Here is a 27,699-nt window from a genome sequence, read left to right as displayed (position 1 = left end):
AATTGTAACACGTGTGTTTCTTGTAGGTCGCTTGGAGTAGTCCTCTGCGTTGGTGTGTGTTAGTTGTCTATGTAAAAAAACCAAAAGCCTTCGTTGGGTTCTTGGAAGATATTATCTAACTTTCTAAACAATGAACGGGGCTAGTGAGCTCATTGCTCTGTAATTCAGTTTCCTCAGCTCTCAAATGCCTTTAAAGCTCCAGACTTGGAGGCCAAGAGCAAGATGGACTTGTGGGGGACAGCGCAGGGCTAGGTGTGTTTCACAGCTCTGTCCTGAAAGTTATTATGAGCCTTTGCAGAGACAGGAGGACTTTAAGAGACAAGAAGGTATAGAACATCCCATCCTGCTTCCCGTTGTCATGAGGCATGGGCACATTGAATATCCCAAAAGCACTGCAGTGGGCAGGGCTGTCTAGCAGGACTCCAAAGCAGTGTATCTGCTCCCGAAGGCTGTGCATGTAATTTAGGCAAGCTCCTTTTAAAAATAATGAAGTTTTTTGATGAGACATCGAGAGAGACAGGGACACTGAATATGATTGTGTATCGTGATTGCTGAGGGTGTCCCTAACCCTAGGAGCACACAGCCTGCACAGATCAAAGACAGAAAGGGAACTATGGCCCAGAGAAATCAAGTGATTTGAGCAGTGACAGACAAGAAGATGGGGTTTAGAGCTCTTATCTGAATCCCATAGCAGGACCTGATCAACGAGACTGATTGGCCAATTACAAAGGAAAACTAGGCCTGAAATCATCCTATTTTCCTGTACTAGGACAGAAAAAGCAGGAGTCATTGATTCTAGCCCAGCTGTGTTCGGGTAAGAAGCTAGACTATTCGCTGGCCTCTGTAGTTCTGCTGCACTCTTGCACCGCTGTATCCAGCCAGGCTTGAGGCAGGTATGCAGGCTGTCAGAAAGATGGAAAGATGCAATTACACAACTAAAGCCTGGTTCTCTCCCTGCTGTCCTCTTCCTCTCGTAGGGTTGTCAGTCCTACAGAAAGTGCTGGACACTGCAGCCGAGAAGAACTGGCAGGTGACAGCTGTCAACATCCTGACAACAACAGAAGAGGGCTACCGCCTGCTCTTCCAGGAGCTGGGGAAAAAGAAGGAAAGGCTGGTGGTCGTGGACTGTGAATCTGAGCGGCTGAACATCATCCTTAGCAAGGTCGTGTTGGTGCGGGTCCTCTGGGAGGGGTCTCACATGCGGGACGGGAAGGGCTGTTTCTCCCAGGGAAGTTCTCCTTGCTAGTCTTGTCTGATCCATGTCCAGCTTGTAGCAGGATCAGATGCGTCCTTGCGGTGAGAGAGACTTGTTCATTCACATCCATCTCCTGGCTGTTTTCTCAGCTCATGACCACAAGGCAGACTGGATATGCAGTAGAGGACTCAGCAGCTAGCTGGTGTCCCTGCCTTACTCATCTTCAATCTAGATAGATCACCCAGTAGCATAGACCCAAATTTTCCCCATCCTCTTTCCTCCATGCCTCCCTTAATGATTTCTCTAAGTCCTGAATATGGACTTCTGTGGACAGGGGAGCAGTGCAAGCCCATGGGCAGGTCTCAGTCCACATTTGTGTCCCGTCTTCATCTTCAGCCCCAGCCATGATACTTTTCCCTCTCACAGCTACAACCAAAGCCTTCACCACCACTGGGATTCCTGTCCCCTGTGGCTTTGGAAGTCCCTCACAGTGCCACGCAGCCGGTGACTCCCGCTTTCGTACTGCTCACGACGAGCTTGCTCTTACCTCGTGCTTCACACGTCTCCTTGTCTAAGCTACCTGTCATCTCCCGTCTCACACTTCAGCTGCTTGCTGTCTGGGGCAAGGATTGCTATTCCACCAGCTGCACGGCTCAGCACTGAGCACGATCCAGCCTTGTTGGGTGTCTATGGATGCTACCCTGTCGTATGTAATAACGAAGCAGGTGGCAGGTTTTAACCTCAAAGTAAAGGTCATGCTCATGAACGAGAGACTAGATTATTCTGGAGGGCAAAGTCTTCTGTCTGACTGTGGAGTAGCTTCAGTTGAACAAAATTTTTGACATGGATTTAAGCAGTGAATTTTACTTTTCTGCAGGCTTTTCTATAGGATTTATCAGATTTCTGTGGTTAGTCACGTTGGTTTTTTAAGCCTGGCTTGTCTAACAGAAAGTTAAGTTCTATAGTCAAATATTTTCTGGTTTCCTTAATAGAGACAGGAAATTTTAAGTCTTTCTGTCAAACTTCTTCATTCACGGAACCAGAGCAAGAGTTAAACTTAGAAATAAGCAAAGCTATTTGCAAGAACACTAAAAATCCAGGTATCATGATTACTTATTTTATAGTGCTGTGAAAAGCATCCATTCCCAGGGAAGAGAGGGACAATGTTGTGTTTTCCTACGACAGAGCAATTGCAACAGACTCCTGTGCAAGGGAGGTGACGCTTCTGTTAGGAATAGGGCTGTGAATAACCTTTTCAGACCTGTGTAGACCGTTCTTATGCTCATTTATCTTCTTGTTCTGAGTCCACAGGGATTCCTGAGAGCAGAGGTAGTTATCCCAGTGTAAGCAGGGGATTCCAGGTCTTTCACAGCATGCAGATGACCAGAGGGAGTCAAAGATAATGTTTGGCTCATTATCACATGAAATTCAGCTGGGACTTAAACTCGGGCTGCAGCCAGTCTCTCAGCTCACTGCACCAGCAACCTCTGCGTGGATGTCCCTGCTCTGTCTGCCCTGTCTCTCTGAGTGTCTGAGATGTTCAAAGAGCTGCCTGAGCCTCTCAGGGACATTTGTAATGCATTTATCTTCTTCCCTGACAAGCCTGTCTCTGTCTTTCAGTGGCTGTGGATTTGGGCTCCCTGCTGAGCAGAGGAGCTGGGGTTGGCTGTTCAGCATCAGTCCCTCACACGCACACACTAGTACTGACACACACTTTTAATTTCTTCTCCCCACTCCTCACCCATAACACAAATAACCACCACTAACTCCAGCAAGGTAGTCCTCGCCTTCTGGAGACCATGGCTGTAGAGGAGCCAGTGCTCAATGTGTTAATAGTATGTGGGAAAATGACCTGATTTCTTTCTAAGAGATTTCTCTGTGTCGTGTCCCAGGGGCATGAATTATCTTTGCCAAGGTAACTGTCGTTTATGAGGCAGGTGCTCGTTCAGGGCAGGGTATCTGCTGGGCCGTGCTGTGCAGCCTTAATGGGATAAGTAAGTGGTGGGTTGTATTCCATCAAAGCTCTGTATTGTTTCTTCCTTGTCTCTCATTAAAATGAATAACTGGAATTTCTCCTTTGCCACTGTTTCACTCTGAGAGGATTCCTCTCTAATAGATGTCAAACTGGCCCATTAAGAAGTGGGTAATGAAACCTAGGTGGCCCAAGTGAGCTATCAGCATGCAGCCCAGCACAGCCTCTCACTACATTCAGGCTAAGTGATAAATGCCATTATAACCTCAGCTTGCTACTGCCGTCCGGACACATTAGGACTGAGCAGGCATTTTAAAATAAATTAAGATCACAAATAACTGTGTAAAACACAGGAAGCAAGCCTCATAATTCAGGTGGATGGGCTGCAAGATTAACAGCTCAGGGAGAAGCTGGATGGCAGCCCTCTCCGGTTCATCGACTCTGGCACCTAATAAAATAACAGAAAGAGTTTCGGCAGAAGGAGCCAATGCCAGCTATTGTTGACACTGGAGAAATGGGGAATTGGATCATAATTCTTAGGCATCCCAGTGCCCTGGAGATGCTCCTTCCTCCCACAAGATCGAGGACTTACTGCAAAGGTCGGTCTCAGTTGATGAATGGAAGGGGGCATGTTGGGTCTGGTTTTGCGGCTTGGATCTGGCAATGGAAAATGCTCAGAAAACTACTCATAAGAGTATATACCTTTGTAGCCTTAAGTATACAGAGTTGGGGGTTTTTCTGAGGGCTCCAGGTTGCTCAGCAGAAACAATACTGAGGGATCCTCTGTGGAGAACCACAGGGCAGTGGAGCTGGTGGAGCTGACATTAGTTGTATAAGAGACTGCTACTAAATGAAGCTTGCATCAGAGTTAATTGTTGCCCCCACGCTAATGCTGGGAACCAGATGAGTTTTAACGTGCGTACAAGAACACTTCATCAGAGAAAGGCTAAGGCAGATGAACCAGTTGCACGGGGCAAGTGTCCGCTCATTTATTATCCATCTGGAAATCCGTAAATGGCTGCTTGTGGTGATCTGAGATTGCTGTCCCACGGGGAGGATCAGTCTATGCATGCCCTCATCTGGCGCTTCCCAGACACCTGCTGCAACCTGGTATCAGAGAGGAGTCCTGGGTAGACCAATCTCTGGTTGAATCCAACACAGCAGTCATTTTATTAGCATTCTGGCTGTGAGGATCTTTCTGGCCTCACTACCGTTTGTGCAGATTTTACCTGAGCGTTAGTAAGGCAGCAGAAATTCAGAATCAATCTTTATGACAGTGGAAATTAGAGGTAGTGTTGCCAGCAAAGAAACTTTATCGAAACAGCACCGTTCTCTCAGAAACTGGCAATTCTTGTGTTCAGCTTGTACGGGCATGTTGGTTTGGGCTTTCCTTTCATTGTCTCTTTCTGGATGTGAATTGGCTCAAATGCAGATGGTATCTGGCACTAGTAACCTGGTAAGAATTAAACAGCGTTGCTGGAAATCAGTCAAGAGGAATTTCAGTGGAAGCATACAGTCAGCGAGAATAATGTGACTTGTAGCTATATTCTTTTGGTATTTTTTTTAAAGCAAGGGAGAAAAAGACAGTGGGGATCATCTGATCAAAATTCTGTCGCCCGGAATCATAGGCAAGCTTGCAATAGGTTTACCTTTCTACCAAGACAAGGGAAACATTTCCAGCTAACACAGAGACTTTCAAATGTTACAGATCTGTAAGCAGCTGTGTTGATAAAATACAATAAAAACGTAATTCTGCAGACATCAGGGAGAGATGAGGAAGTGTCAAAGCGCAGATATTGGGACACCATTAATATGAAGATATAAACAATAATAATTAAAAAATAATAATGAATAATAATGAATAATAAACATTAATAATAAATAGTAATAATAGATAATAATAAACAGGCAAGAGGAATCCTCTGTGACCTGCCCAGGCAGCTGAGTTCTGGAGATGTGGTTTGAAGTTACACTAATGCACTACGAGAGAAAAGTTGCAGTGTAGTCTAAACCTCCTGATATCTCACCTAGGTAGGTGTCTGCAGCAGGGACTTTAGCTCAGAGGATGTTCAGAATAGCTCTCTAGACTTGCGTGATGTTTAAGCTGCATTCACAAAACAAATAGACCCCAGCTCCCACTTTATTCCTTTAATGTTTGAAATATAAACCTTAAAAAAACCCAAAACCCAACAACAACAACAAACCATGGGTTTTAACCCCTGAACCCATAGGAGACAGGTTGGTTTAGGTAGTTTACTCTCTCTGCCTGTGGAATCTTCTTGGTGATCTTGTCCAGTCTAATTTCAGACTTGATGCTCAAATATCATGTGTGAAAGCTCTGTCCCTCCTCTAACAAGACTGTGAACTTTTCTTTCACTATATCATCCTGTACACAACTGAATGGTCTCATCTGGAATAAATGGGGGGGAGGAAAGGCAGATAAATTAATCTCTTCTTCTTTAGTTGATGTCTGCTAAATACCCTTGGTTTTTATTTTGCAGATCATCAAGCTTGAAAAAAATGGGAATGGGTACCACTACATTCTGGCAAATTTGGTGAGTTGTCCTTGTTGGTGATTGTTGGGGATTTTTGGTATCTAGTATTTTGTAAAGCACTGTATTTATGGTTACTGAGTTCAACATCTTTTTTTCTCGCTCATCTTTTGGGTAAAAAAATAGCCAAGTCCTTTGTAGTGTTCTCCTTGTGGTGTTTTCTCTCTTGAGCCAGCAAGGTTATCTGCAGGGTGTGTTCAGGGTTGCTGGGGTTTTGTGGTCGACTGGGCCTGGCTGGAGGCCAGGTGCCCACCAAAGCTGCTCTGTCACTGCCCTCCTGGTCTGGACAGGGCGGGAGAAACTGTAACAAAAGTCTCATGTGTTAAGATAAGGACAGAAGAGGTCACTCACCAATTACTGTTGCGGGCAAACCAGACTCGACTTGGGGAAATTGATTTAGTTTATTACCAATCAAATAAAAATAGGATGATGAGAAATAAGACCAGATCTTAAAAACTCCTTCCCCCCACCCCTCCCTTCTTTCCAGGTTTAACTTAATTCCCAATTTGCTCTGCCCACTGCTACCCAAGCCTTGCCATGCAAACTCAATACAGTTTTTTTTGCCTCCAGCTTCGATCTGCACCTTTTCAGAGCCAATTAAACCAACAGTCAACTAATGCTTGTTGCAGTAATGACGTTTTTGAATGTCAGGGGCACCTGGGGTCCTGGCATTGCCCTCCTAGCTTGTTTCAGTCAGGCCAACAAGAAGCTGTTGACTATTGGTAACAACTTGCCTTTGCTAATTTGCTAGTTTTAACCCATTTCAGCATGCATTCCCCAGGTGAAGTGCGCCACAGCCATCCTGAGAGCCCCACTAAGGGCAGACTTATTAATGACAACGCACTGAGATGCCTCTGACTGTCCAGCAAAAACAAAATAGGTGTCTATTCTTCAACTTGGTGCTAAATCAAATCTAATTGTCATGGCTCTAAGGAATGAGTTGGATGTAAAGATTTCCTTATGAAAGAATTCTCCCTTTAATGCAGGGGTGGGCTGCCTGAGGACAGAGCAGTATTGGGCGGTGGTAGGGACATCTTTCTGGAGCAGTATGCTGTCCTCTCCTAGCAGCCTGGAGAATTTCCCCGCCTAGGGAGGTCTGGAAAGACATAAGGGAGAGAGGAACAGCATCAACCCATCAGGCAGCTGGAGGTTTTCCACAGTAGAGCTCCTGCCCTCTCTTTCCCAGAGGTGTCTGTCCATCCTGGGGGCTGGGGTCAGCTGAGGCTGCTCCCCCCAGGACCCCCATGTCTGTGCCAGGTCTGGAACTGTTCTTCCCTCCCACAGCTGCCTATACAAGACAGCACGTCCAGCCTGGGGTAATTAAACTTTAAACTACCAATTAGTCAAGCAGTTGCTGCCCTTCTCCTTCTCTCAGTCCCAGGATAAGTCTGTAATTTACAAGACAAAAATGGCCACATAATTACCCTGATACTGACCCTGCACTTCTGCGCTGGGGGCCTACCATGTAATTATGAAGTTAAAAATGTTATGTTGTGCAGGGGCAGACACGCAAACTGTAGCAACCAATAATTTCAGTTGTTAATTTCAAAAAGAAAATATTATTTGCTGTAACCCAGGTCCCGATCTTCAGATGTTGATGAATATCCCTTCATTAAAGTTCAGCTGGGAAGCTATCTGGAGTAGCTGGAGTGTGCATGTCTGTGCGCTTTTATGTATATCCATGCAGAAGGCTGCAAATTGTATTACCTCTTCTCTCTGTATAGTTTCAAAAGGATGAATACATTAAAGACATGAGGCGGTCTAATACTCAGGTGTTAGAGTGTTTAAGGACATTTCCCTCTATCTTATGCTACCACACTCTCCCACTTTCAGCCTGTGAAAGCACACTTTCCCCATCTTTAATTTGTTTTCTTAGCCTTTGCACAAATGCTGAGAGGCCAGAGCTGGCTGGAAGAGGCTGCATACTCGGCCAACACGGGTTATAAATAATTAACTCAGAGCAAAATGCTTTTAATTTCTCCAGCCCCTCCACAGGTAGATTCTGCCTCCCCGCTGCAGCTCAGTGGAGGGTGCTTTGGGTCCCCAGGACCCACAGGATCTGACAGGACCACCAGAATCCACAGTTACTAGCTGTGCTTTTCAAGCTGCTTTGATTTGCAAGGAGAAGAAGAGTGAAAATAATTTAAGTTCTTTCCTTGGGTCTTTCCTGCTCATTAAAACCTAGCATTGCACAAAAGTCAAACTCCAGAGAGGGGAATATTGAATAAAAAACAGAGGGCATAACCAAACAACATGGGAAAACACTTTTGAAAGGAAGCCTAGCACCCCTCAAGGTTAAGAAGGTCCTTTCCAGGGCAGAATAAGCTTTGTGATTCTGCTGTGCATGTGGGCAGGTTCAGGCACCAGAAGTCAATGCAGTTTCTGTGATGTGCTCCACCGCCACGGGACCTCCTCGCTGATGGGTTCAGTGAGGGGAATGGCAAAAAGGCCGTGAAGATCCCATGTTTCTGAGACCATATGGCAGCGAGGAAGGATGGCAAGGCTCCCTGTGTGGGGATGGCCGGGGATGCTAGAAAGGATTGACAGAATGTGGGAAGTTGTTGTCTGGCAGGGTTAAACCATAGCGTGGATGCTCTGATCCAAGAGATCACAGTAGGTTTTACCCTCTTCTAAGGACATCTTGTTGCTGGATTAGAGCCTTCAGAGGGCTGTAATTTATTCCCACTGACTCATACACATAGTGGATAGACCTTAAACACCCTACATTTTCCCCTGTAGACAAGCCCTAAGATGACAGGGCGTGCATTGCCCACACACATACGTACCCACACGTGCACACCCGCATGCCTAGAAAACAGCCTGAGTTTGTGGAAGTGGCTCATTTTGGAGTACTGGGTCATGAGAGAATAAATTAACTAAAAACTGTAAGTGCCTGAACATTTCCAAGTGAGTTATTTTTTGTCCTCTGTGGTGACTGATGGAGTCCTGATTTCAGGACCCGCATCCTATATGAAGATTAGGCTCCAGCCCTGGCCGGGACAGCTCTGCCTTCCTCGAGTCAAGTGAGTCCTCGGCTGGTCTGTAGCCACCAAGTCACCTGTACTAGCTGGAGCAAGGGGATGAATTTTAGATACACGCTGCTGAAATTCTTATGTTTGACTATATGCTTGTTCAGAGTTATACTCAGCCAAAAAGAATGAGCAGCAGCACACTACTGCCCAGTTACAGCAGCTCCAAACTGGTGTTACATCAGAAATGCAAAGCAAATGAGCTTGCAAGGCTGTGCACAGGCTGAATAAGGTCCACAAAAATCATCCATGGGCACATTTTGAACACGTCGGAATTTTCTGTCTGGTCACAATTCATGGACAAAGAGGAACCGATTTGCGTTAATCACTGCTTGTTTGCCCAGCGGTTGCTGTCGGGTGAGCTGGAGTAAAGCACCAAGCAGAATTTGACAAGTAGCAGCAAATGAAAGCCAGTATTTCCTAGCAGGAACAGCTTTCTTTTTCAGTGAAATTGCTGTTGCCAGGGTGCGACAATAATATTTCTGTGTTCACAAACAAAATGAAACTGCTCTGCACCCTAGGCTATGGGCAATGCTGTGCCTGTTAAAGACACAGCCTGTCGTGTCTGCTCAGCCCTGCCCATCCCACAAAGCTCTGTCTGCAACGTCACATCAAGGGGAAGGGTTCCCGTGAGCATCTCTGCCTCTCCTTGAGGTGAATTTTACACTGTCTGTGGCTTTTGCAAGCTCATGAAAATCTGATAGACAACCAGTACCCGTTAGAGTTACCCCAATTAGCTTTTACTGCCAGTCTGGATGTTTGTCAGGTGTACCAGCGCTAAGGGGTTGCAATCATCTCTCTCTCTCTCTGTATCTCTTTTTTTTTCTTCTTTTTAGAATTCAAAGAGGCTTGGCAACTTTAAAAAGTGTTTGTTTTTGTGGGTCTTATTTTTCTAAGCTTTGTTCTCAGCCTTTGAGAGTATCAGTCTAGCAACCACAAAGAAAAAAAATACGGTCAATACTATCAGAGGAGCAAGCATAGAAACTTCTGGGATTCCTTTCTTTTGATGTTACAGGCTTTTTCCCCATAACCTTGGCTTCACATATCTGTTTGTCCTACACCACGGATATAGACTGATTGCTGTCAGTAATGGGAGAACATCAGATCTCTTGGGCAGAGGAAAATCTTTGTCGTAAAACGAGTGACATTCATTTGACCTGTCTTTAAACAAAAAACATAAAAGGCAGTTGCCACATGCAATGTTTTAGCTTTTTTCCTTTCCTGATGCATTAGTCCAGGTTGTTCTTTTAGCAGATGTTCTTGTTTGAAGTTGAATAGATAAGTGTATGAGATTGCTGATGCTAGAGGTAGCAGGGAAAAGTAAAGATAAAACCAAGGTTGATTACCAGAGGTAAGCAATTTTTTTCTGTGCCATTTTACATCAGTGTGTGTCAGTGCTGAGTTAGGCCATGGACCGAGTTTCACTTTGCACATTGTGACAGCTTTGGAGGTTACCAGCACAGCCCCTTTCTCAGCAGAGTGGCTTGCGCAGGAGTCAGACAAAATGCGCTGGTTCAATTCAGTTCACCTGCTGTTTAAACCATTTTCCCTCCAAAAAATGGAGGGGAGAACTTTTGCACCACCGGGTCTGACCTGAGCTCAACAGTGAGCGCAGAGGGAAGGATGCACTCCCAGACTGACGGTCAAAAAGGACATCCACATCCCTGGGGAGTAAATTTCTCCCAGCACAGGCAGAGGTCAGCTCCCTAAAGCGAAGCAGCGTGTCTGTGTCCTGCAGCGTGTGCTGTGACCAGGTGGTGAGGATCTGTGTGGGTATGAGCCTTCCGCAAGGAGTTGTACCTGCCACAGCGCCAATGTGATGGGTGGCACTGCCCGATGGCTCCACACCCAGCACCGAGCCCCTGGTGCAGCTTGCCTGGAGCTAACACGCTGCAGTTCTTGGTTTCCCATCATCTTGAAAGTTGCCATGTTTATTTTCATCACCCTCAGTTTTTAAACACTGACTGCTGCTCCCTAAAGTATCTCTGACTGGAGGTACAAACAAGGTCAGCGATATTCCAGTTTGCATCACCAGCTGATTGGAAACCGTTTTGTAGGAGTTTCCAAAAGGATCTCTGCGGCATCGACTTCTTGTCCCGGTAAGATCTCAAGATGCATGGTCTTGCCAAAATGATATTCTTATATTGCAAAGAGATGTCTTAAGATATTTTTAGGTTTTTTAGGTTTTCTAAAAGTATGCCAGTTAGACCTTTAGTCTTTCTGAGAGGTTGGTGCACGCAGGCTCATGAGAAAACTTAGTTTTCCAGGAGGAGGAAGACAATATATTAGTGAAATTGCTGCATTTCACTTCCAAACAGCTCTTCTGTCCTGATTCAAAGATTATCAAACAGAAGAAACTCTTATTACATTATCTCGTCTGAATTACCAATAGTAAAAGACACAGCAGTGCCCTGAATTAATTTTACTTGAATTAGAGTGTCTCATGTAAAGGAAAATCATCTGGTTTTGATACAGAAATTGCCCACATGGGATAATATGAGCTGCAGCCTTGGAAGGATTTTTGCAGTAGCTAATGAGGGCTCAAAAGCATGAGTGACTTTCTGTAGCTTAAAAAATATCGCTGAGCATCAGGTGAATAACTGACAGATTATATTACAGTCATTGGAAAGAAAAATGTGTTTGCTTAAATCTCAGCAAAACGATGTTAAAATAACAGGTTTCCTCAGCCATTTGCACTCTCCTAATTCATTACCCCAGCACATCCGGTGAGGGGTGACGTGTAAATCTGTAGTATCCTCCTCATAGTGACTTCATCAGTGCTTTTTCCTAGTCAAAGCTTGCCTAGCTTCAGCTTTCTCCATCAGGATCAGGCTTCTGTTTCCTAGACCAAATATTCCATTACTGACATTTTGATTCTTGTCATTTGTGATCAGGTCACCCTTTAATCACATCTTTGATTGGAATCCTGGCATCCGTCACTACACAGCACACTTCCCAAACCTTTAAATCAGTTTCTGTTCTGAAAGTTCTCTAAAGCACAAACATCCACCCAGAGCATCTGTCCTTCTGCCTGGACTGAGCTTTCCAACAAGATATGTGTGATCATTTTTATCCAGAATGTGCTGCATCAGTAGGATAGGGCTGATGCAAATGATATTACAATGAAAATCAGTAGAGCTGTGCCAAAAAAAAACATTACTGGTCATCTCCAGGCCCGTATCCTTGAGGTCTGGATTCACACCTGACTTGGTTTACTTTGCATCGATAGACCAGGACAAATCATTTTCATCAAACTGCAGGATTGGGACCCAATCTGAGAGTGTCCCCTCCTCCCGTCTTTCTTGCCCTTTCTTCTTCACTTCTATGTTACAGTGAGGACTCGCATGTTTTGCTGCCACAATGAGATTTGACACATTAATAATTCTGCAGAAGAGAAGAAGGCCTGTCCTGTTGGAAGGCATGCTGGAATGAGACTTGAGCAGATGGGCTCTTTTTTGACATACCCTCCTTATTAATACAAAGTGATGGGAGTGAGGAATGATGCTTCACTGGAGATGCCAAGCTTGAAGATAATTTCGTATATTAGGGATGCTCCGTCTAGAAATACTCGACTTCTTGCTCCCTGCAGAAAGACTCTGGCGTACCTTGGAATGACAGGAGCCGCTTTGCATTCGCTCAGCTGATCTACAGCCATTCAGAAGCAATTGTTGTACTTTGCAAAGGTTCTTATAAACATAAAGTCTGATGGGAAGAAACAGCCTAGCATTGCAAGCCATACATGGATAGCATCTAAAGATAGCTGGGCCAGTTTCCTGAAGCTGCCACAAGTTTCTGTGACAGTCGCACCAGCTCGGGGTGAATTGTTTAAATACGTTTTTGCTTAAAATTTAATATTTCCCTGTGCAACTTATTAAAAAATAATAGAAGAAAATCATAGAATCGTAGACTCCAGTCTCTTCATCCCAGACAGAAGGGGACTAAAAATCCTAACACTCATTGCTGGGGTGAGGGGACTGTGTTAGGTTCAGCCAACAAGCCTCTAGGCAATTCAAAAGAAAGGGGCATTTTCCATCTCCTCAGTTGGAGACGAGCTTGGCCGGTCACAGAGGGAGATCTGGAAGGCTCAGAAGATGCAGAGGGAGGAGAGAAAACAACAGCCTTTCTGAGAAACGTGACAGTCTTCAAGGACGCTCTCTAATGTCTTTTCTCTCAGAAAAAGCCAAGACTTGGAGAAAAGGCACGGAGATTTTAGGCTGAGCTGGGCTGTGGGGAGGTTTATGAGCTGCAGCCTGCCCAGAGCTCGCCCTTGCTGCCTGTTACCGCAGCTTCAAAGGCACAGTTATACTGCAGAGGCACCCTGCAGGGAAAGTGCCAGCAATTAATACCAATTTAGTGAAATATAGAAAGAATTTGCAGGAGTGGGGTGGTGGCCAGCTGCCTGTCAATGTCTGGGTATGGAGGTGAGGCTGCTGCTGTCTACAGCGTTCCCGTGGGCTGGGGTCATGTCCCAGAAGGGGCAGTGACACCCTGTGTCATCCGAGTGCGAAGAGGAGGAAGAGGTTTAGGAGGGTGAGGCAGTAAAATATGAGGGTGAAAGGAGCCATGCGGGGATGTTAGTGGTGCTGGCAGATTTGAGGAAGGTCACGCACAAAGGAACGAGGCTTTCCTTGTGCCGTCTGACAGCACTGCCCACTCAGTGTCTCGGCTCCTTGTGGTGTTCAGGGTATAAATAAGGTGCTTGGCTCCTTTCTGGGGGACTTTCTTTTCAAGGCAGATCCTCCATGGACTAGTTAATCAAGATGGATTCATGAGGCCCATTTCAAGTCATCAGTCTTCCTACATTATGCATTTCCTTTGATGATTGAGCCCACAAGCAGGGGAGAGGAATATAAATGTGTGACTTGCTGACACCTCTCCCAGCAGCCAAGGCAGCAAACGGGACAGTGTTACAACCTTTGGCTGAAAAATGTTTTCGGTTTCAGAACTGCGTAAAGAACAGATGCAGCAAGGAAAACACAATGAGGAAAGAACTCTTCCCAGTGCTGTTCTGTTCTCTGTCTGAAGGCATGAGGTCTGTAACAGCTGCCCATATTATTTATTAGCAGCAGGACTTCTGCGTGTAATCGCTTTGCGAGGCTTGTTAATGCAGAGAGGAGAGTCTGTGGCATGGGCTAAAGAGCAACTTTCCTCCTCTGAAGCGAGCCTGGCTGTTGCTTGTGTGTTGCAGATGCTGTGAGTCAGAGCAGATGTGGAGGAGGGAGGCTGTCTCAGCCCATCAGCATGGATGGGTCCAGATTTCTGTGGTTTATTGTCAGCCTGCTAATTCGATGGCATTCGGAGAAAGCCAGGCGTTTTCCAGGAGTACGCAACACAGGAGGCTGTACTCTCTGGTTTGCTGAGCTGATTTTGTGAAGCAAAATTAAATCGAAGGGACAGCTAACCCTGCTGTAGGGCAGGGGGTGGGCTGACTGACACAGTGGCCCTTCCAGCCTGGTTTTGACAGTTCTCAGAGAGAACTACGCCTGCAGAAGTGTTGTCTCCCCTGGAGTACCCATGTTCTGGGCAGTGATTCTGTTGGGGGATGTGGGGAGCTCCGTGTTGCCCCAGGTCCTTGTGTGCCTGCCTTGCCAGGGGTGCTGGCACCACGCTGGGGCTGGAACGTGAGGTCCTGTGCTCCTCCTCAACTGATACGTCCCAAATGGTTCAGGTTTAAAGAGCCTGAAGAAGGTCACAGACCACCAAATCCAGGGGCTCAGCTCGTGCTCCAGATGTGGCTGCAAAGTGAGCTTTTCCCAATTTTCACTGGCAAATCTTTGAAATGGTTTCAAAACCATGGGAGCTCAGAGGTGCCACAGAGTGCAGCGTTCCAGCACTGTGCACTTCTCGCTGTGCTTGACTGGATGGCGAAGGGAAGTATTTCTGTGCTGGTTCTTTCCCAATCTGGTTGCTACTAATCATATTCCTGCAAACATATTTCTGCTGCCCCTCAGTAGTGGGCTGCAGTCTTCCTTTAGTCAATATTTAAGAATTTAGTTTCTGTTTTCCAAATACGGCCAATTAAAAACTAAATAAAATATCCTCTTTTTTTTTTTTTGCAACATGTGGCTGTAGTTAGTACAAGTTGACAGATGACTGATGACTTCTTTACTTGCAAATATTGTAATTCTCCTGTTTCCTACAAGCAATGACTGATATTCCAGAAAGACAGATAAGCACATTTAATTCCTGATGCCACTTTGTCAATAAAAGCATTTTTAAAAGACAGTTTGCCTAACATTTGATATTTTCTTTTTTATATATTAGTCAGCAAAAATTCATCTCCTTCGGAATTATTTTCTAAAATATCTGACCTCTGGTATTCCTAGTTCATTGGCTGTCATGTCACCTAGACCTGCCCTGAGCAGATTTCGGTGGTGGAGTGATTAAAATTCCATTGTAATTAGGACCATTCCTATACTGGGCATGAGGAGGAGGGACAACAGGTGAAAACAGTTATTTCAGCAGTTGATAACCGCCAAAATGCAAAGACATATTCAAGGTTAATGATTTTCTTTATGGTCCCAACTGCCTTAAACGATTGGAAAATTTTCAGAGGTCTCCACACTTTTTAAAGAAACTAAATTGTGGCAAAAGTAAGTGAGGAAAAATTAGTACAATCTTTGGGAAAAGAATAATTGCTTTTGTCTATTCAGACTATTTTAAAATTCTACGTAAGATAAATTCCAAAGGATATTGTTGAACACTTGCTTCAGTTTCAGAATGGTTCACTTTGGGGAAAATAGTGAAAGACTGTTTTCAACTGCAGCTGTCTCGTCACTGGTGTCATAGTCTTTTTTTTACTTTTTCTATTTAAATCTGTGTGTTGAAGGGACTAAATACACCAGACATCTTACTCATACTCTGTTGTGAACTTGGACTTTTCTTCATGCCTTTGTAGACCTTCCAAGGAGGAGCTGATGGCACAAACTTCAAGTTGCTGTATGGTAGTTTCTTTTGACAGATCTTTTTCCCCTGAGTACCTCCCAGGAGCAAAATGTCAGTGTAATTTGGTCCTAGCCATGACTAACCAGTTGGCAACCTGTGAGGTCTCTCTTACTGAACCTTAGGAGCTCTGCATGTCAAAAACCACTTGGCCTGAAATGCATTAAGATGTCAGGCATAATTATGCTGCTGCATTTCCTATTCATTAATCACAGCTCTGGCTTTCTGAAACCCCTACGCTAGCAATTATAAACAAGACTGATGTGGGTTTAACCAGCGTTCTGAGGAATAACGTACACAGAAAAGATCACTTTTTTTTTTCCTTTCTTTTTAACCTAAATCACTGCACTTTGAAGCAAAACAAATCATCTATTTAGAGCATCTGTAGACCTATATCCAGTCCTCAGCCTTGCAAGTGGATGCCAAATTGCTTACCAAAAAACTGGAATAAAAAGTGTGAAAGTCTTTAGACATTTTTGAGTGACTTATGACTCCCTAGGTTTGATGCTGATGTGAGAGGGCGATTTAGTCTTTTCCCTGCAAGCTCTCTGTTTCCAAAACAGGTTTCCACCTAATAATTTGATCTTGGCCTTGCCAATTAATCAGCTAATTATGTCCTTCAACCTGTACACAGAGAGCACCATTTTGGGAACCTGACCTGGGAATTTCTCTCCTGGGAATAACGTGACGTGGCTTTTTTAACTCATGCCATCCTCATATGTTTGAGAGTGAGGAGAGGAGAGAAACTCAGTGGCAGGTTGAGGAGGTGGAAGCCCCCTCTCTGGAAGTGCTCAAGGCCAGGTTGTACGGAACTTTGAGCATCCTGGTCTAGTGGAAGTTGTTCCTGCCCGTGGCAGCAGGGTTGGAACTAGATGATCTTTAAAGTCCCTTCCCACCCATACCATTCTGTGATTCCTCTTATCCACCCAGAGATGTGTTCTTCTGATGAGCTTCTCCTGTTTCTCTCCTGTACTAGGGGTTCATGGATATCGACCTGACCAAATTCAAAGAGAGTGGAGCCAATGTAACAGGCTTCCAGCTGGTGAATTACACAGATACTGTTCCTGCCAGGATCATGCAGCAGTGGAGGAATAATGATGCCAGGGAGCATCCTCGTGTGGACTGGAAGAGACCAAAGGCAAGTGGTATAAAAACTATTTGATTTAGGGTCGATTTGGCTCAATTCAAGTTATGCTTATGTCTTTGTGATTGCACAAGACTCTTTAATCTCACTCTGAAAACCTATCCTTAATATAATTATGGACATTATCTGTTACTGGTGTCTCAGCACTGTCTAAATTTTACTAGGCAGGAGTTGCTGCCTGCTAAGAAATACACAAGTTAGTGTATTCACTCAGTCTCCCTGGTTTTACCCTCTTCAAAGCTAAACATTAAACATTTCATAACGTTCAGTATATATATAAAAAAGCCTCATTAACTCATTAACCTTTGCCTTGTTTACTACATATCCAGTGATAATAAAGTGTTTCTGGATGTTCTTTCTGAGCATTTCAAACCAGTGTGTACAGCAGAGGGGAAATATATTTTATTTCCTAACACAGATAACCCTGAAACTGTTGAGGGGTGTGGTGGGGGGAGAGGTTGTTTTTGTCTTTCTGGCATCGGAAAACAAACACACTTGTGACAAACAATAATAGAAATGAAAGCTTTGGAGGTATTACTTTAAGAAAGTTGCAAACAAATATATCAGTGGGTGGTCACAGGGAAAGGCATTATTTCTAGTGGTTACCATTCTTGCCAGAGTTTTACACTAGATTCTGTACAAGTTTCTGCTTGAATAAACTCATCTTCTGCAGAATTTTTGCAGGTTAAAGTAGTTTTCTGACCTCCATCTCTGACCAGAAATTAGTATTTGCTTTTGCTTATATCGCATTTACACTGCATAATGTCTTCCTTAAAAGTTCAGGTCAATAATTCTAATTGAACAGAAAGACTCAAGTAACAGGTGAATGGCTTTTAAGGCTGAGTCCTCTTCAGGGAATGAAATCTGGAGGCAGCTGGGCTAGAAGAGCAAAAGGTAAAGCAGAGCCATGCTCTGCATCAGGGGCTTCTCCTTCACTTTTACATCCTCTGGGAGAGAAAACAACAACTTTCATGGGTCAACAGGACAGTAGTAACTCCAGGGAGCAAGATTCTGTAGGACTTCATAGGCAGAAGAATGAAAACAGGGCAAATAATTTGAAACGTTGCCATGGGGCAAAGCAGTGTAGCACACCCGAGGTCAGCTCACCTGAATGGGCGACGTACGACTGCTCTTCTCTTTCTAGTACACGTCAGCCCTGACATACGACGGGGTCCGGGTGATGGCTGAGGCGTTTCAGAACCTGCGAAGGCAGCGGATCGACATCTCCCGTCGTGGCAATGCGGGGGACTGCCTTGCCAACCCGGCCGTGCCCTGGGGACAGGGCATCGACATCCAGAGAGCACTGCAGCAGGTTTGGAACCCAACCAACGCGTGCACGGCACAAGTGGCTGCACAGAGGCTGCAAGTGGGGGAAGAGGGGTGATCAGCAGCAGAAATGATCAAACAGCTCACTTGGAATGGGGAGCTGATCCTTCCAGATCAGAGCCAGGTCTCCTAGAGGGTTCAGGGCTGCACTTAGCAAACCGCTTCTCCTGACACCAGCCGATGTGTCCTTAACTTCTCTAATTTCTGTTGGAGTTCTGGGATGGAAAAGCCAAGGTATTATCCTATAAAAATCCTGGATCCCTGTTTTTATCTTCCCCTTCCTGAGAGAGAGACCTGCTTAGACCATGATATGAAACTGGGGATGGGGGTGGCTGATTCACCAGAAGTCTGTGCTGCTGTCCAACAAGGTCTAGACAGCCTAAAGAGCTGGGTGAAGTTGAACCTCATGAAGTTCAATAGGGGCAGGTGTAGAGTCCTGCATCTCGGGAGAAATAATGCTAGGCACCAGCACAGATTAGAGGTAATCCTGCTGGAAAGCAGCCCCATGGAGAAAGACCTTGGAGCCCTAGTGGCCAGTGAGTTGTCCATGGGACAACAACGTACTCTTTTGGCCAAGAGGGCCAATAGGATCCTGAGGTGCATTAAGAAAAGGGTGTCCAGCAGGGCTAGGGCGGTTCTCCTCTCTCTCTACTCTGCCCTGGTGAGACCATACTTGGAATACTGTGTCCAGTTTTGGGCTCCCCAGTTCAAGAGAGACAGAGACCTACTGGAGAGAGTCCAATGGAGAGCTACAAGGATGGTTAAGGGACTTGAACATCTCTCCTGTGAAGAGAGATTGAGAGAATTGGGGCCGTTTAGTCTTGAAGAGAGAAGGCCGAGAGGGGATCTTAGTAACGTATACAAATACCTGAGGAGTGGCTGTCAAGAGGAAGGAGGCAGTCTGTTTTCAGTGATGCCCAGTAATCAGACAAGGAATGATGTGTGTAAGCCAGAACACAAGAAGTTCCACCTCAACATGAGGAGAAACTCTTTCACTGTGAGGGTGACAGAGCCCTGGCATAGGCTGCCCAGAAGGGTCATAGAGTCTCCTTCTCTGGAGACTTCCAAAACCTGCCTGGATGCATTCCTGTGTGACCTGCACTAGGGGATCCTGCTTTGGTGGGGTGGGTGGACTAGATAATCTCTAGAGGTCCCTTCCAATCCCTAACATTGAATGATTCTGTGATATTTTTTGAAGTTCCTTCGACTCTCTCTGAACTTGTTTTCAGTTCCAGAGAGCTAATGAAGCTTGAAATCATGTGAATATTGCCTTATGTGTTGCCTGTTGTCAAAATGTCCTCAAAGCCCAGATTATAGCTTGTTTCATACTGTGAGGTTTCATAAAAGTCTTAATGACAGCCATTTAGATATCTGATAATCTTTCTTTTTCATTCTGCATAAAACTTCATTTTTTTGAATAAACAAAAATACTGCATGAAACTTGTAGGAAGGAAGAAAAACAGTACACTTATCAAAGACTTAGAAAGGTAGAATGCTTTAAAATTTCATTAAATTTCAAGGCTGACATTCATTTCCAGCATTCTTTTTTTTTCAGACAAAAGTAGATGGATTCCTTGCAAATACTGCTAGCTCAGTGTTACCCAAAAATAGCTTATACCATCTTCCTTCCTCAACTGTGAAGAAGGCAAGAAGAAAATTTGGTTAATTTGCATCATATGTAAATTTCCCCACGTATTTTGTTTTGCTTTGGTTTTGGCTTACTGGTAAACAACAATTCCTTTAAAACCAGATCTTGCATCTGATTTGATTTTATTGTCTGGATTCAATTTGTTCCTAAGCCTGTCGTTGGCTTTCTGTATGACCTTGGGCAAATCACTGTCATAACTTCCCCAAACCCCTGTAATAAAATCAGCCTCCTTGATGCATTAGGGAGATCGTTTACCTAATAAACAAGAAATACGTGGAAGTCTTCTGATGAGCAATGAGTTCTCAAGCATTTTACTTTATTGAATTTATGAGAATAGGAGATCAAAATTGGACTTGGCTAGAAAATACAATTTTTTGTGTGTTGGAAAATGTCCTCTGAAGTTTCCTCATCTCTTCATTAAAACAATTTCAAAACTCTCAATTTTTCTACTATAGTGATTTTGGGACAAACAAGATGAAGAGCTATTTGCAAAAGTTGTTTATTTACAGTTGAAATACTATAATTTTCAAAAGATTTGGCCAGTTCAGTTGTGACGGTCAAAATAAAAGGCTCTGAAACACACAGGGAAAGAAGTCTCCTAGGGAAATTTTAGCTATGAATTGAATAATCATCCAGCATTTTGTATCGGAGCAAGAAAGAGCCAGATGGAAATAGAAGAACTTATGATTACTTTGAAGGTTTGAGTTATCCTTTCTGTAAAGGTTCACAATTAGGGCAATTCTTACAACTATTCACAGTGTGCTTTCTCTTTACCTCCCATTTACTAATGTCTAAAATTTTATGAGCTGTTTAAAAGCAAAAAGTTTCTCTACTTATTTCTACTCAAGTGTCTGGAATAAGCTCCTGAATTGCCTTATTTCTGTGTAGTGTGGGAAGGAATCATGGATGGCAGGAGCAAAGATGAAAAGCAATTTGAAACATTCTGCAATTTTTCAGAAACAAAAATCTGACAAAATGTAAGCTTTTATTAAAGAGAATTATTTTTTTCCCCAGTAAAATGCTCACAAAATATTACTTCAAACTAATACATCAGAGTTTCAGTTTTATGTCAAAAAGTTTATAATAATTTTTGACATTTTTTTTGTTAACGTTATATGGTTAACATATCTTGTAAGCAGGTAGCTAGTCCCTAACTGCTGATGAACCCTGCAAACTAGAAGGCCACAATATCATTCTTCTCCTGCTCTTCCAGTAAAGATTGTCATGCCTGTGCCTTTATACACAAGTGCACTTAAATGTTCCATATCTCCAGTTGACTTAGCACTGTTGAAAACTCAATATTTTGTAGTGGTTCAAAGGACCTCAAAGGATGGTTAATGATGGAAAAGTCACGCTGCAACCTTCAGGATGAATGGGAGAAGAGAACTCTTTTTTCATTTCAGTGCCACGTGGATATCGCAGGATTAAGACTGCATTCATTCAGATAGAAGCAATTGGTGCTATACACCTGCCTTGTAGGGCATATAAAGCTACAAAGCATGAGGACCCATGACCTCAACTTCAGAACTGGTCAGGACCTGAATACAAAACCAAAGGGGCCATGAAAAAGCAGGCACAGGAGTGCTTAAGACAGTGATGCTTTTCCAGTGGATCTACCCTTTATGGGCATAATGCGTCTTGTGAGAAGGGAAAAGCATATTTCTCCAAATGTCACCAGGAATACCCCTTGACTTGAAGGAGCTTCAGAAAATACTGGCAGATGTTCATTTTCATGACAAACCATTGCGATAATAGCTGGAAAACAAACAGAGTTTAAGCAGGTTAGCAACAGATTTCCTCCTTAGTGGTATACCCTAATTTCTTTTCTCTTGGTCTTTATTCCAAGGATCTCAGAGCATTTAAAAAGGCTGCTGAATACATATTCCCTTTTAGCATGTGGGAAGACTTCAGTTGCAGGGACAACAGGTTTGTCCATAGCAAGTGGAAAGGCTGAGAACAGACCTTTAATTCCCAACCTTGTGACGTGAGCACTTCTCCAGGTGGTCTCTATAGAGACCTGAATCTGCATTCCTTTTCCCTGATCCCCACACACCATCTGTGACTCCAGTCTGAAGCCCTTCTCCATACTGGGCTGGGCACTGTTGCAGCAAGTCAAATGGCCACCCTGAGAGGAGAAGTTTAGGACGTGGGATGTGATGCTCTTCCGCTCGCTAGTGCTATCAGCAAAGATATATGATTCAGAGTTTCCTATGCAAATCTCATTTGCAATATCAAATTGTCAGGTTTTATTAGGCTGGTGCAGAGGTAATTAAATTTGCTTGTTAACTGATAGACTGCTCTCTATTGAAAGGTGGCCTCTGGGAGCTGTGGCCACAGTTTCGTATTTCCTGCAAATAAAATTTCTGATTTGAACTGACAAATTCTTTACCAAATCCTGACTCTAGGTCAGATTTAGAAAACATGAACTAGCACAAACCCCAAGGAGTTCAGAGCCGATTTAGCTCACTGTCACATCCCAAGAGGTGATGGACTCACACACATGATCTAGCTGTTGTGTGTTGCTGAGCTCAGTAATAGACCACTGAGTTTTAAGCGAAAGGTTTTTAAAAGAAAGGGTAAGTTAAGAGAAAGACTGCGCACGTGGCCAGACATGCTGTAGAGAGTGAACCTAAGCTGAAGCCTGGTGTCAGATAGATATTCTGTCTCGCCTCTGCGTGTCTGAGAGACAAGACTGCACCCTCCACCCCTCCTCCCCTCTTCCTCTTACCGCTGCCAAGTCACCACCACCGCTCTCCTCACTGATATTTATATCTTTAAGGTCCGTTTTGAAGGATTGTCTGGCAACGTTCAGTTTAACGAGAAGGGGCGGAGGACCAACTACACCCTCCATGTGATCGAGATGAAACATGACGGGGTCAGAAAGGTAAAGCAGACAGCAACCTGAGATCCTGCATTGGGCACCAGCCCGCTGTCTGAGTTACGGCGTGGTTAGGTCTCTGTTCTAGTTACAGCGTGGTTAGGTCTCAGCAGACGTTTCTGTTCATGAAAGCTTAGATGTGGAGTCACCACGAGTGCATTCCCTCTCTGCATGAGTTATCAAGAGCAGCAAGGATATCTCAGCTCCAGGGCAGGGATTTCCAGGGTAGTAAAAGCTTGGCCCACTCAGTCTTGCTATTGGCAGGGTACATTGGCCCAGGCCCAGCTACATGGCTCTCCTGCTTTTTTTTTTCAAGAATAAGCCCAGGCAGAGCCAGGCAGAAGCTGTCTGCCCTAACCAGTGTAGGTAAACCCTTTATTTTGACCTAATTCTGCTCTCTTTGAAGTGACAAAAGCTTTATCACTAACCATGTCCTGACAGCTATACAGACATTTGTGCTGTCCTGGAATCTTGATCCATTTCTATATCCCAGGCACTTTGAAAAAACTGGGCTTGTTCAGGGATGCCCAGCCCTTGGAACACTGATCTTTTTGAAAATCTGACTTCATGTGCTTATGTCCTACCTATCTAAAGAACAAAGAATAATTGTTATTCTATCAGTAAAGGAGAGCTACTAAATATTTTGGAATGGGCAATTCAGTGGAATCCCACTGCACACCTTCAGTTCCATGAAATGCAAAAACTTGTTTGACACTAAGAAAACTGCACATAGTGAAAGTTCTACATTTTTAGTCCCTACCCCCAGTTCATGCTTATATCTGAGAGCAGCCGATTTGAGATCAGAGCCCACCACAGGCAAGCGAAACAGGGGAAGTTCCTCATTGAGAGATAAAAGGAGAGGAATTCTGAAGACATACACACTTGTCTTCTCTGTGGTCTTTGTAAGAGGACAAATGCAGCGTTGTGTCCAGTTTGGGGCTCTGAACCTCAACAAGGTGACAGTTTGGAAAGAGTCTAGAGGAGAAGGAACAGAATGGCTAAATATCTCGATTTAGTGTGTATTTATTGATGGGAATTGTATTTCTTTGGAAGACAAACACATCACTGCCATGATACTTATTGTATCTTAGATCCACCAGGTTAGAGATGCAAAACAAACATACATGTCTCCATTTATGTTGCCCATGGGCAAAGCTTTGGAAACTCTTCCCTCACTCTCCTTTCTTTTTGTCTGTACAATGAAGAGAGATGAGAAGCCTGCACAGATTTTTTTTTTCTCCTGAACTGTTAAGATGTCTAATCTGCCATCAGCAGGCTCCTCGTCGTGCCCTGTGTTAATACCCTTTCCCATTTATAGTGATAAATTCCCTTCAAATGAGCAGAGCTGAGTCAACTTTATACTTACATGAGGTGATGTAAAACCTCTTACAAAATCAAGCCCTCAAAGTGGATAAACTCAGCAATGAACTTCCACATGATATTTGGTGACATTCTGCTTTACCTGCAAGCAGTGATATATCAGCCTAAATCCCTGATTATTAATAAGCACAACATAACATGAGAGTTCTTCCTATTAGAACTGTTTAGTTTATTCATAACCCCAAATGTCCCAACGTTGTCCAGGGTTGCTTGTTTTTTTTTTATTATTTGATCTTTAGTCCTGTTGTCTCAAGATGTCCTAAGAGTCAGTTCTATTTTTGTGCAGATTTTCAGCTACAGGACAGCATTTTAACACCCTGTAGCCTTTTGACATGCAGCAGACATGCTCATCACTAGAAAAATACTCAGAAGTCAGATGGGAAAGTGTGAACTCTTGTCATAGGGAATGGCACTAATCCCACAGTACCATGTGCTAAATGTTTTTACGTGCATACAAGCACTTTGCTACTGCGGTGGATCATGCACGTTATTTTCAGGCCTGGAAGCATGGTGGGATGGGGAAGTTCTTGGTCACCCTGGCAAAAGACATCAAGAATCAGGAGAGGAGGTCTCTGGTTGGGTATGAATATGCAGAGAGAGCTGATCCTGTTTGGATGACCCTGTTACCGTATCGTGGTTAATATTACAAAGAGATATCAATGCGATATCTCGGGTTTGTGTTCGGCAGATTGGTTATTGGAATGAAGATGAGAAGTTGGTTCCAGCAGCCATAGATACTCAAAGTGGCAATGAGTCTACAAGCCTCCAGAACAGGACTTACATAGTCACAACTATCCTAGTAAGTGCTGTGACTTCTATCCCAGCTCTCCCTCATCTCCCTGATGTGCATGCTCCCTCTTCGCCTTCATATGCCCTCCTTTCTACTATATCATTTTTATAATAGCAATAACAATAATAATAATAATAACAGCACTTATTGTTTCCTGCCGGGTCCATAAAGGTATCTGAAAATTGCTGTGGCTAATTAAATAGGTATTAAAGAGCTCTCATGCTTAAGTGTAGAAAATACAAAAGATTATGACAAGATAGTAGAGGCATCAGCGTAGGTAAATTAGAAACATTATACGTGTGCTTTGTATTTAGCCCACAGAATGGGGGCTGTAATTTTTGAAAGGATAAGCTGTATTGTGTAGAAAGGCTGAATCATAGCTCGAAAAACAAATCTCCACTATAATCATGAAGGAATAATAGATACCCTGTAATGTATGGTATCATGTATTGTGTCATTGTATACGCTTACCCTACAGAAACATGAAATTTCACTAACTTGTTTGTTGAATGCTTACTGTGAGTCTACAGAGAAGACACAATACCCAAACTGAGTTAAACATCTTAAGAATGTGGAATGTGGCTCAGTCTTGGTCTTCTGTGTGCCAGGAAGACCCATATGTGATGCTCAAGAAGAACGCCAACCAGTTTGAAGGCAATGAGAGGTATGAAGGCTACTGTGTGGAGCTTGCTGCTGAGATCGCGAAGCATGTGGGCTACCACTACAGGCTGGAGATTGTCAGAGATGGAAAATATGGAGCCCGGGACCCTGACACCAAAACGTGGAATGGCATGGTGGGAGAACTCGTTTATGGGGTGAGTTTCTGACCTTGTCCGTTGTCTTTAGCTCGTGGGGCTTGAGAACACATTCAAGCCCTAGAGTAAGAAGGAGCCCTGCCTTCTGTCAGCCTGAGCTGTCTTGAGGACTGCAGCTCTGATAATGCAAATAATCAGCCCAAGTAAAACAGTTTAATTTAGGGAGGGACATTTTGTGCCCATGGAAATGTCAAAGTGCTTCCTTTCAATAGTTCCAAGACTCTTTTTCTTTCCATTTTTGGAAGAACAAGTATTGAAAGGTCATACTTTCCCATGGGTAGAATCTCCAAATTTTACTCTGTTTTATATTTGCATGATAATGGCAGGATGAAAGAAGGGGAAGATTTCAAACACTCAGCCTATGACTGGTGAACAGCAGGACTTAGACTGCTTTCTGTCTAGCCACTAATTTCCATCGTCTCAGGTACACCCTACACTTCTAAACCTGGTTCTGTCTGGTAGTTAGCAGTCTGTGGGGATCAGGTCGTCCTTCAGAGGGATCTGATTTTCCCTTGAAGGGAAAGGGGAAATTAGTGTTGGGAGCATCAGTGCCCAAGTGCCCGTGTCACTGTGTTGGAGCAGGGGATGATCTATGTCCTGCCAGTAGCTCCTCAGTATATGCCAACAGCTGTTTCCATGCATTTCCCTTTCCATTTTCAATATGGATTGTGAAATAAGTGGAGAGGGCACATCAGTGTCACTGGAACATTTTTCCTCTTCTCCTGCATCAGTTATGCAATCAAAAAGCAGTTCCTGATGGAAGTAAATATCCTGGCATCCTTTTTTCAGGCAATTGGCCTTTCCTTGCCTCTTTTGATGTCTGGATGATAAACCTCTTTAGGAAAAATCACCTGCATCAGACTGTGACATCAGTGGATAAATCAGAGAAGAGCTAGGTGGCTGCAAAAGAAAACTGATGTGATTTCAAAACAACTGGCAATCAGTGGTGATGAAATGGAAATAATCCACCAATATTATGGGCTGCTTCTTTTTAACATTTCTCTTGCAATTGGTTTTGTCTGATTTTTTTCTGAGATAGCAGGGGTAAACAGAGATGAAAGGAGCATAATCTGGAGTTAGTAGATACTTTTTATCTCCAGAATGCAAATCTCTTCTGTCTCTCCTTTTCAGAGGGCGGATGTGGCTGTGGCACCTTTAACCATCACTCTGGTTCGAGAAGAAGTTATAGACTTTTCCAAACCGTTCATGAGTTTAGGTATATCTATCATGATAAAAAAACCTCAGAAGTCCAAACCGGGAGTTTTTTCCTTTCTGGATCCTTTGGCTTACGAGATATGGATGTGCATTGTTTTTGCCTACATTGGAGTGAGTGTTGTCCTCTTCCTGGTGAGTCGCTTCAGCCCTTATGAGTGGCACACTGAGGAATTCGAAGAAGGACGGGACCAGCCAGCCAATGACCAGACTAATGAGTTTGGGATATTCAACAGTCTCTGGTTCTCCCTAGGAGCTTTCATGCAGCAAGGATGTGATATTTCTCCAAGGTGGGTTCCCTTCCTCAATGAACCTTCTTCAAGTTTACATGGTTTTATCTTTCCGCATGCTTTGGAGCTAAACTGGTTCTTCTTTGAGCTTCCTTTCTGAACTGTAGTGTAGTTTTGTCAGTCGGTTACAGGTTCAGAGAGGATCCAAGGGTTCACAGGTCTTACAGCCATGAACTTGAGACCTCAAAATCGAGACCATAAAAATACCATTCTAAATTTGTCCCGGGGAGTTCCTTTACGGGAATTTATAGAAATGCTACCCAATTGCAATCAATTTTTATCAGTCATTTATTTTGTTACTATCAGTAACAAGATCATTCTGATATTATAGGGATGTTATAAAATTCCAGTAAAGTAGAGAGAAAATACAGTAGGTGCCCAGTAAAAGGTTATATGCTCTTTGCCAAAGATTATAGAGCACATTGAGAAGGGCTTTAAGTATTACTGGCCTCTGGAAAGGTTAGAGAAGTACTGAGTTTTCCTTCTGGTTCCCATTTCAGTCAATAGTTCTGCCACCTGAAAGTTC

The 27,699-nt window shown here is 43.8% G+C and overlaps 1 protein-coding gene across 3 annotated transcripts in view; it reads left to right on the top strand.

The window, feature by feature from the left end:
- Window positions 1-27,699, top strand: part of GRIA1 (glutamate receptor, ionotropic, AMPA 1) — a 120,270-nt gene that overhangs the window by 58,834 nt on the left and 33,737 nt on the right. For all 3 annotated transcript variants that reach the window (XM_009869761.1, XM_009869753.1, XM_009869770.1), the window contains 8 exons: window positions 978-1,162; window positions 5,669-5,722; window positions 16,667-16,828; window positions 17,979-18,146; window positions 22,588-22,692; window positions 24,755-24,865; window positions 25,465-25,671; window positions 26,803-27,173. In XM_009869761.1, coding sequence (XP_009868063.1) covers window positions 978-1,162; window positions 5,669-5,722; window positions 16,667-16,828; window positions 17,979-18,146; window positions 22,588-22,692; window positions 24,755-24,865; window positions 25,465-25,671; window positions 26,803-27,173 — 1,363 coding nt within the window. The remainder of the gene's footprint in view (window positions 1-977; window positions 1,163-5,668; window positions 5,723-16,666; window positions 16,829-17,978; window positions 18,147-22,587; window positions 22,693-24,754; window positions 24,866-25,464; window positions 25,672-26,802; window positions 27,174-27,699) is intronic.

The sequence above is a fragment of the Apaloderma vittatum genome, unplaced genomic scaffold (assembly GCF_000703405.1).
Source record: "Apaloderma vittatum isolate BGI_N311 unplaced genomic scaffold, ASM70340v1 scaffold8610, whole genome shotgun sequence".
Taxonomy (NCBI): Eukaryota; Metazoa; Chordata; class Aves; order Trogoniformes; family Trogonidae; genus Apaloderma; species Apaloderma vittatum.
The sequence above is the reverse complement of the archived record's forward strand: the minus strand, read 5'-3'. Positions and strand labels throughout refer to the sequence as shown.